This window comes from Argopecten irradians, chromosome 7, assembly GCF_041381155.1.
Source record: "Argopecten irradians isolate NY chromosome 7, Ai_NY, whole genome shotgun sequence".
NCBI classification, from domain to species: domain Eukaryota; kingdom Metazoa; phylum Mollusca; class Bivalvia; order Pectinida; family Pectinidae; genus Argopecten; species Argopecten irradians.
Genome location: NC_091140.1, coordinates 38,442,382 through 38,452,982, shown reverse-complemented (window position 1 = coordinate 38,452,982; position 10,601 = coordinate 38,442,382). Strand labels below are relative to the sequence as shown.

Sequence of the window (10,601 nt, the reverse complement as noted above, 5' to 3'; positions counted from 1 at the left end):
ATGAAAATTCTTAAAGATGCTCCACCGCTGACAAATGGTATGTTTTCACTATCAAAAACAGGAGTAGACGATTTAGTATTTTTCTTCAGTTACAAAAGTTACTTACTTTACACCATTACCACCATTGAAAAGTTTGAGCTTCTTATTTTACTTCAAGTTAAAAATATGAAAAAATAATTAATTGCATCCCGAACAAATTCCGTGGCACTATATCATATATGGAATGAAGTTCTGATTGCGCATGCACCAAAGGCGAAGTAAATTATTTTATATTATTTTTGGGTTAATTAGGCATATATATATATACGATTAAACACCAATTATTGTTCAAATGATGAATATCATTTATGCTTTGTCGGCGGTGGAGCATCTTTAATACATTTTCTATAAGATGATTAACGCATTATCATAGTAAGTTGTCCTGGCTCTGCTTTTTTGTTCCGCCTCCGACTGTGGCCGTTCACTGCTATCTCAGACAGCTTGACCCGGTTACATCGCTGAGACCTTTTAACGTTTCCTACACTTCAGAAACACTGGTATTTAGAAACAAACACTGCGATCTAACTCTATGCAGCAGCGTGTATAACTATTGAAGCTTAATATTTCTTATAGATATGCAATATCGATATAATTGAATGTCAAAGTATGAATTAAATACAGCTCTCTGCTTTTAACTTTCTGTTATGTTTTCAGTCCCAAAAGTTGATTGATTGATGGGGCTTAACGTCCTTGTTCCGGTTATAACCGAGCCTAGGACACAACCCAAAAGTTCGGGAAACCCCTTCTATTTATATACATATCGTGAGTTGGCCTGACGCTTCTTAGCCAATCAAAACATTCCACTGGGTAAGGTGATATGTTTACATACGATCAGCTGTTAGTGTAGTAAAAACGTTGCTATGGAGACTTCAGATTAAACAATGAAACCAGTTGATGACAGTCACACGAGCTAATCTTTAACGTAAGTATTGATTGTTTTAATGAATCATGCATTAGTAATGTGTAGCATAGTAATTGACATGGTACTTAATCAATGTAGGAAAAACTTCCAAACTTTAAGTATACGCTCGCCTATTTCTGTTATTTAGAAGATATTGAGATATAGCATAATTGCACTGTGAGATATTAATGACAGCTGTTAAGTATGCATTCATGCATTCATATGAATTCATGCATGCTGTATTGATTGAACTATTGATTAAATAGTGCAATAAAATAAAATAAAATAAATCGTTTTTCTGGTTTCTTAAGATTCCAAGGTGTGAAATATATTGACAAGAAGTACATGGTTATATTTTGCTTTATTTTTTGTTTGTTTGTTTGTTTTTTATCATTTTTTTTTTTAAATGCAACTCTGTTTATTTTTTCATGTTTGTTTCATTTACAATCGAAAACATTTTCCAAAACATTTATATCTGAACAATGCACACTACAAGCAGTTTATTTACAGTCTGATATTTTCTTATCAAAATGCATATATATAATATATTATTGATCTATCAGGGATTATGTTCCTGTGAACTTGTAAATTTTCTAATCAATTTAGATGTACTAATAATGATATGTATGTGACATAATTTCGTATCGGTTGCATGAATGAAATATCTTCCTGTTGTAGACATTGAATTGTAAGCAAATTTGTCCAGGCCGCGGTGTTTCTAAAAATAGTTATGACTAAGAATCACGTCGTGAGCCGGGCCTTATTTTAGCATTGTTAGCTTAGACAGTCCCTCTGTCAGTTGATACTTCTTCCTTCAAATACCTGAGTATAGCCACAGTTACAATTTGTAGATATAATGTGATAGCTGGGGATCACATCTCGTATGATTTCAAATAGTTTAAGTAAGTTGACAATACTTTACCAGGTAATCGTGTTTAACATATATATATACATGCAAAATATGACGTATTAGATACCAGTCTATATTGTGTTAGGCTAACTCTACATTGTTGTACGATATTGTGCAATGATTGCTTGGTTTTGTCTGATTTTATTACTTTAGATAAACCCTACGCGTCTTGCACTTTAAATATACATGTATAATCCTACTGAATGCACTTAGGGGATCGATATAATTATGAATTGGCGTGAATTCGCATAAAGGAAAGTAATGCACTGGGAAGCGGTGACTCCGTAAAACTATCCAATGATAAGCGTACAATTGACATCCTGGCTGGTATTGCTCTAGTAAACTAGTACTTCCCAGTTTGGCGCATTTCCAAGTTCAGGTGCGGACTTTTCAACATAGTTCAGGCGCGTTACTGCATTCTTGCTTTGAGAACAAATATAGTTAACATTATTTTTATTCCGTTTAAGGAGACTTTTTAACCTTGGAATCGTTTTGAAAAGTTTTGATATTTTTTTGTCTTTAATTATTTTTCATTTGGATGATTAGCTAAGGATGGATAGCGTTATTACATTGCTACTTCTGTCTACTCTGATAACTATCGCCATCACGGACAGACCAGTTCGTCCACCATTCTTTTGTTTGGCGGAGAAGAATCGCTATTACCACAAACAGCTGGAGAAATGTAAACCTTGTGATAAGTGTTTAGTTGGTGAAGAAACAGATCTGGTAAGACCGTCTTCATGAGTAGTTTATTATCATTTAAATACGATGTCATGTGTAAATGTTACGATATTAACTACCTTTTTTCAGGATACTTTAATCATAGCAATCTGTTTTGCAATTACAATTTTTGCAATTATTTTTATATACTAGTATTTAATAGCAGTGAAGTGAAATGATATTTTTTTCTCTATGGTTAAAAAGAAATAACTAAAGCCGTATAAAAGAAAAGCATGTTTCAAACCATAGTAGGAACCTACAAATGATTAAACGAATATATAGTGACCGAAGTAGGTACATAAGAGTAGATCTTATTTATTTCAGAGTTTTGAGGTAGAAATGACTGAGTACGGTGCCATGAAGTGTAAGCCATGCAAAACATGTTCTCCAGGAACATACAATCCTAGACGTGCATTTAAGTGTAAACCATGTCGGAACTGTACAGCGGAAGGCAGAGCTGTCAAGGTTGCGTGCGCACCAGACCGGAAGGAAGTATGTGGGAAACGAATCAAATCTAGCATCAGGTTGGTTATCACAACTTACGTCTGAGAATTATCAAAAAATTCTTCGGATAATCATAGCTTGTAATTATCACAAAATAGTCTGATAATCATAGCTTGTTATTATCACAAAATAGTCTGATAATCATCGCTTGTACTTCACTTAACATAGTCTGATAATCATAGCTATTATATGCACTATTCAATGACATCAAACTTAGTTAATGATAGCAGTATGTAACTGATTCCGTAAAAATCATATGTTTGAATAAAATCAGTATTTTTTTATTCGTAGCAGCAGTACACAGGAACCAACCACAGAAATAATTAGCTGGAATCCTGAAAGGCGTCACCATGACAACAGTCCACATGAATCTCACTCAAATTATGATCTCAACGGTACGTTATAAACATGACCTGTTTTAAACAATGCAAAAGCAAGTTTTGTTCTGTAATTAAGGATACTATGTATGACTGCGTTATGTTTAGATCGAGGTTAAACAATGGTTCGTATTTGTTTCTGTTTCAGAACACAAATTAATGAGTAACAAAGCCAACATCAGCAGGGTCATTATACTGTTGGTTATATTTATAGCCGTCATGCTCACCATTGGCTTTGTGGTATTTTTAAGATATAGGGGTGAGTAACTTTTGGTTTTATTAGTTTCACTTCCTTTTAACAGTGAATGTCATTTAATGACGTGCCAGGTTTGTTAGTGGAGGAAAGCCGGAGTACCCAGAGAAAAATACATACAAGCGGTCAGTACCTGGCAACTGACATACATGGGATACGGACTTTATATAAACGTTGTGATACCGAAACTATACCAAAGCATATGACACTAGCACATTTAAACAGTACAATTGTACTATTGTAATAAACAATAACTTTATACGTAGATAAAATTAATTACAAAGTTAAAATAATTTATTAATCTAGCCTGACAGGTGCATCATTATAAGGAACTTAAACAAACGCTTACAACTGAGAACAATGAAAAATGAATAAAAAGGAAAAAATTTAAATATTTTTTGAAAATTGCTAAAAGATCAAAAATAAGGAATCAATTGCAGGTTGAATGAAGGTACTTTTCATCATACAGAAAGACAACAAACGTACAATAATGAATATGATACTCTATTCTAATATCGGGAATGTTTTTATTGTACTTTTTTTCTGATTACAAGGATACCGGCAATGGTCGAAGTGTTCCGAAAACATAATGTAAGTATACTTTTTTTCGTAATTACTTCTTTAACTTTATTTATTTCATCGTAACATACGACGTTACATTACATAAACAAATTAACATGGTTTTACGAACAGTATCTTCCCACAAGGACTGATAATTTAAATTCAGTATATGCTATTCTAATTCATCATGTTCAGAACTACGTAATGATTACATAATTATGTAATTATTAGTTCAAATATCATAATTAGGTCTTAAACACGAGGTCATCATGATACATGTATCTATTCATTTATAAGTACTGCAAATTTCTTTATCTCCCGACAAAAATTTTGAATTATGGCACTAGATATTTTTATTTTGTTTTTGCTGTTCACGGTTAGTTCTAACTTCTTTCTACCATGTATTTCTTTCATATCAATGTCATTAAGACCTAGATTCATTTACTTTATGTTTTATTCTGATTTTGAATGAAATAAAAATTCATTGTCTCTTTGTATTTTGGATAAATATATATATACTTTCACATTTCCACTCAGATATGGAATATCTCCTATAATTGACCCGGAGAGCAACACCTGCAGTATTGCTTCAGGAGTGCGTCCTTATATTCCACAGTACATTCGTGTAAGCGACGGAATCACCAACACCGTAGCAGTTGACCATAATGGAGGAGATGAGAGTTTTGAGACGTCTGAAACTTCCGACGATCAGGACACATATCACTCGACATGTAGTAATGGGCAGTACCGTTACACAGCCATTGGACAGAACGATGATTACCATCGTCAGATAGATAATAATAAATATGAGGAGTTTTCTGATGTTGAAGTTGATTCTCCAACAGTGGTTATTGACTATTCGAATACCTTAGATCCGACAATGTTTACGGCTGCTTCACCGACGACAGAAAACGATCCTACAAATAATCCTATCCCTCACGATATCCCTTCTGCAGACCAAGTCTCTGAGGTTATCTCGGGAGATGAGCGAGCTTCAACTGGTTCTCCGCGTCACGATATTCCTTCCATAGAACAAGACGCAGTTGCCAGTCCATTAGAAGTTACGACAACAGAGAACAAAAACATAAATTCGAATAAAGGTAAGGGGATCAAACAATAAAAGTACTGAAGTACTTAATATAAAATGTAAAAAAAAATATACCAAAGTGAAAATTTTATCATACACTCATTCTTTGAAGATATATCTGACTAACATATTTTCAGTACAATAGAAAGATATGACAAGTTTCCATAGAGGCTTTATACACTTCTGATAAATGTTAATCCACATTTAAATAAAAATAATTAATTTTCTCTTTGTTACTGGCTTTCTGATTGACCTATTCATTTTTTTCATTCCACGATGAAAAAAAAATCCGAGAATGGCGCGGAAATCCCGACGTTATCGTGACGTCACAATAGAAACATTGACGTTGCGTATTGTTTTGGAAAAAATAATCCTCTGGAAAAAATAAATGGAATCGTACGTGTAAACGTATTTCATTTTATAACTAGCCTGGAAAATTAATTATAAGCATTGAATGCATCAATGCTTAAATGATAAGTCGACATTACTGTATTTATTCATTATCCTAAAAACAAAATAATTGTTCAACAGTTGTTTTTTTTTAATTTTATACAAATTTTATTCAATTTGTTAAAAAAAATAGTTGAATCATCACTGATATACCTTATTCGGGCTTTGACTATAATCAAAGTAATGATAAACATGTATATTAAGGAATTTATCGAATTTCATTTTTCACAGGGAAATCCGAAATTGAGCACAGAGAGCTGATGCAACACGCAATAAAATTATCGAAGTATTTGGCCCCAGAGCGCAGGTATCGTGACCTAGGCAGACACTTGAACATATCGACAACAGATATCGACATTATTGAGGAGGACCATACCCAAGCGAAAGAACGTGCTTACAGGACACTCGCGAAGGCCATTCAGTGTAACCCAGGCATTAACATTGCTGACATCAATCAAGCTGTTTCTGACATTGGTGGAAAAGACATACTAAGGAAAATCCGAAGCTAATTAATCGTAGAGGTTAAGTTGCACTGTACTGGCTATTTATACATTATATGTGTTTTCTGCTCGCTGGAATTATTATATATAGAGAGGGAGATTGAACAATGTTTTTATTACCACCTTTAACGCAATCAAAACGCTGTTCAATCTATATATATTTACATAAATAAATCCAATTTTACTTCAAATTTAAAACGGTGATGGTTGCTAAGTTTGGTAACTACGGTAGTCAGGATGACCGAAGATATAGTTCCGATTGTTGAATGTTAGAGCTGCAGTTTGGTTTGAAATACAACAATGAAACTTTTCAATTATTTTCAAAAAAAAAAATTCAATTTGATAATATATCAATAATGTCCATTTCGAATAAAAATTGAGATAACCAAGACGGAACGACTACCGGTATGTCTTGTTGTCAGGGTAGTGAGGCGGTCCGAAGTGAAGCGAGCCGCCATATTTGATTTTCAACCGAGGAAAGTTACTGTGATAACGTATTGATTGTATGACCGTTGAACTGCTGAATGTTTGTCATGTATGTATCGGTCATAGAACGCAATTTAGACTCAATTCTGTCATGACTTTTATTTTATTGTACGGGGGATAGATAAGTGTTTGACTGTGTCTAGGCCTATTTTGAATGCAAAGACAAAGGGGCTATTTAAAACTGATTATGCTGTTTCAGATAGGCTAGACGTACCTGTAATGTTTTTTTTCTGGAAACCTGTATATGATCTGTTAACCTATTGTTCGCTTAGACGCTCCCATAATTGTTCACCGGCAATCAGATGTTCTGTATATTTAATTGAGATGTGTGACCGTACATACATACATGTACATGAAGGCCTACATCTGACGTAACTATGGGGTTCCCCGAACATTCCTGAGGAAAGCCCCCCGGTTGTAGCCCCGACCAGCGATTCATTTTGTAGTTTATTACCGTTACAATGCTTGATCACATCTTTTGTTTTGATGTCAAATACATATAATTTATTGTTATTTTGAAATCCGTCAACTTACATGTATGACGCAAAATCTTATCGAAGCGTGAACTAGAAGTAGTCTGAACCTGCACTGCGTTTGTATCCATACGTCATTGCGATTACGCTAATTTGAACGCAATTCCCCTCCCGTTGACTATACAGGGGCATATGCAAATATATATATGTAAACATCGACCACCCAATTACCAAATATGGTTAAGTTATCGTTAGTCCAGGGCTAAACTTTGTAATTGTTTCTGATTGTATTTGATCAGATAAAACGTTAATTTCTTGTTACTGGAATGTGCCAGAACAAATTGTTGCTCCTACAGAAGAACACTGTTATAAAAACTAAACTATAGCCATTTTGGTTAAAGTAAGAGTAATGTATTTGCCATATGTTAACTATCAATGACCTTAGTTTGTACCTGTTTCAACACCCCAACTTCACGTTTGAAACATGTTATTTAGATAGGAAATTGTTGAATATCAAATATGGAGTACATGATACGAATATATATCTAGTTGATGAGGCCATTCGTAACGTACATACATTTTGAAATGCAAAAATTATTTCAATAATGGTCGTTCATTGCATCTACACAGGCAATTTTTCTTAATGTGAATTTAACATGAATTAGTTGATCATTGTTCTCATTGTTAACCTCCCTAGTCTCATTTTACTTTTTGTTTAGGAGTGTCATTTTGGACTGAAGAAGGTCCTATAGTGGCTGAATATATATTCAATAGAAATAATTGTTGGTTTTACTTTGAATTTAATTTTGCCCTTTATTTCGGGTTATTGATATACTAGCTTTGTACCCTGTTTATCTCCTTATCATTTATTTTTACTATTTATGTTGATATGTACATATCTATAGATTGGATCTGATTAGTAATAATATTTTATATCAACTGCCATGCTGTTTACAATAGATTTAGTGCAATTATCAATCTTAAATTTAAACATTACAAATGTCTCTTCTTGGCCATCCTCAAGAACATGAAAGCGAAAACCAGCTAAGTAAAATTAATCTTGAACTTTTTGACATGATGCCGTAGTAATATAGCTATTTTTGTCTCCTTGGGATGGTCAAGATGTCACAAATTTGTAAAAGAACAGACATTTTTATTGTTTAATGGTATATTTTTTCCTGTGGAGTGCAATTGCTTGAAAATATAAATCTTAATACAATTTAAATTCAAACTTATCAAAATGTCGTATCAAAATGAATATGGAATATGAATGTATACTGCCATATCATACAAGTTTTTGGAGTTGTGATTGAAGTACCATGATCATTTTCTTATCATATGTATGTTAGATCTATGTATCGTTTTATATGAAAATTAGTTTCATCAGGTGTGTACGTATAGCAAGTTTGGAGAACTGTATATACGTTTTACTGTGATATATTCATGTTCTTGTTAACATATTTTGATAATTTAAAAAAAAATGTTTTTTTCATGATAATTTTACGACATATGATACTGATAAATTAGTTTTTTTCGCGATGATAGCATATATTCGTTATATTCGAAGGCGATAATAATATAACAAATAGTTAAAAATACGTCTTCTCAGAAAAGATGGGCTAATAGGTGATTACAGTCTAAAACATAACAGGTAAGAATTTTGTTAGTTTTAATGCGGGGGTTCATCTAAATTCATATGGAATTGCAAATGCCACTTATTCACTTGCATCGCCATCATAAATTTCGTTTATTAATCCACCTGTATAAAGTAAAACAGAAACTACCATCGTGTTTACATCGCTTTTATCATCCATCATCGAGAATAAAGCGTACTACCTGCCGATACAATACTTCTTGACCCACCAAAGTGTCGATATAAATGCAGTTAGGGTCTTTGTAAATAGAAATTAGAACATTATTGTTATTTGATACCTACTTAAAAAGAAATAATATCCATTGAATTTATATCAATTTAAAAGTATGGGTCTTATGATTAAAAGACATAGTTCGAGTTTCAAAGTATTTCAAAACACCTAAAGTACGAAACAGTTGTATGGCTAAAACTGAAATGTATTTTTTTTTTTTTTATTTTTTTTTTTTTTTTTCTATTTTTATTAAATAATGTTGGAGCCCATTCTAATAAATGTCTCTATTCTGTCACCTTCATCTATTAAGTAGTAAAGAATGTACTGTATACCATGGTACCATGTTTATAATAACAGGATTGATACAAGCCTTTTCAAATACTTTAACATGCCAATTAACATGTTAATATGTCCTTTTCTAATTTACAGAATTTATTTTAAGACTTGTTACATCAGAAAATCTGTGCCATGTCATCATATAGCATACATATTTATATATACTTGCAATAGTGAAAAATTGATTTCATATTACATGCAATGCATGTTTTTTTAAATTCATACCGGAGTGGTTGTGTTACACCCCAGACAATATTATTAAAACCATATGTTCATGGCTTGTTCGTTAGCAATGAACAAACTAATTTGATCGGATTGCTGATGCGAGTCATTTAAATAACCAATGAATTAATGTACAGTTTAAATGTTTTGTCTTTCATCATTTTTAAAATATATTTCAACTCATTTATTTCATAAACGTATCATGTTTATACCACATTGTTTTCATACAAACTCATCGTTGTTGATATTGTTTACATCTCAAACTTTATTGTTATATGCATTGTTGCAATTGTTAAAAAACACAGAAAAAAATAAACTTTGTCAATTTACAAATGTGTTGTCTTATTCTTATACAGTATAACTTGTCAAAACTGACTTTTGTCTGATCTGGTCCCTGTATATTCCGACGAAATTGTATGACATTTTCCTTCTTAATATATGGTTATGTTTACCTGTACTAGTGGCCCCAGTGACATCCGGTTTAGACAAGTTTCACTGTATTGCTTACGAAATGTATCTGACATAACTTCATTCGTAGTGTGATGGCAATTTTGACAATTGGCAATTCTGGGTAAGAAAAGCACTATTACGTCATAACATAAACAATGACGTGACTTCATACATAAATAATAACGTGTCATATATATTTTTGTAACATAGTTTGACGTTGGATTACCTTGAAATGTCAGCGGTGTTGGTTTTTGGTCTCCGAGGTTCACAAAAATAAAACAGTATAAGGCTTATGGTATATGAACACTTGTAAAAGAGCTACCGACCTTTAATGGTAAACAATATGGTAATAGTCTTTTTGAAAACAGGAAAAGTAATTATATATAAGAAGAATGTTTTTCTGAATAAATATGTTATTTTCATATATGATAGCTAGCTGTTTAGTACAAATGGTCAATGGTGACATT

General features: G+C 32.6%; 1 protein-coding gene across 3 annotated transcripts; it reads left to right on the top strand.

Annotated features, from left to right (window-relative positions):
* The first annotated feature begins 795 nt into the window (after window positions 1-795).
* Window positions 796-9,363, top strand: LOC138328367 (uncharacterized). Of its 3 annotated transcripts, none has more exons than XM_069275147.1 (8): window positions 796-961; window positions 2,397-2,576; window positions 2,895-3,094; window positions 3,369-3,469; window positions 3,600-3,710; window positions 4,259-4,295; window positions 4,803-5,365; window positions 6,034-9,363. In XM_069275147.1, exons 2-8 carry the CDS (start codon window positions 2,403-2,405, stop codon window positions 6,309-6,311), a joined length of 1,464 nt encoding a protein of 487 aa, XP_069131248.1. In that variant the 5' UTR covers window positions 796-961; window positions 2,397-2,402; the 3' UTR covers window positions 6,312-9,363. The 3 variants fall into 3 exon arrangements, with proteins under 3 accessions (XP_069131248.1, XP_069131246.1, XP_069131247.1); XM_069275145.1 differs by having other exon boundaries at window positions 797-961; window positions 3,363-3,469; XM_069275146.1 differs by having other exon boundaries at window positions 799-961; window positions 3,366-3,469.
* Window positions 9,364-10,601: the final 1,238 nt, after the last annotated feature.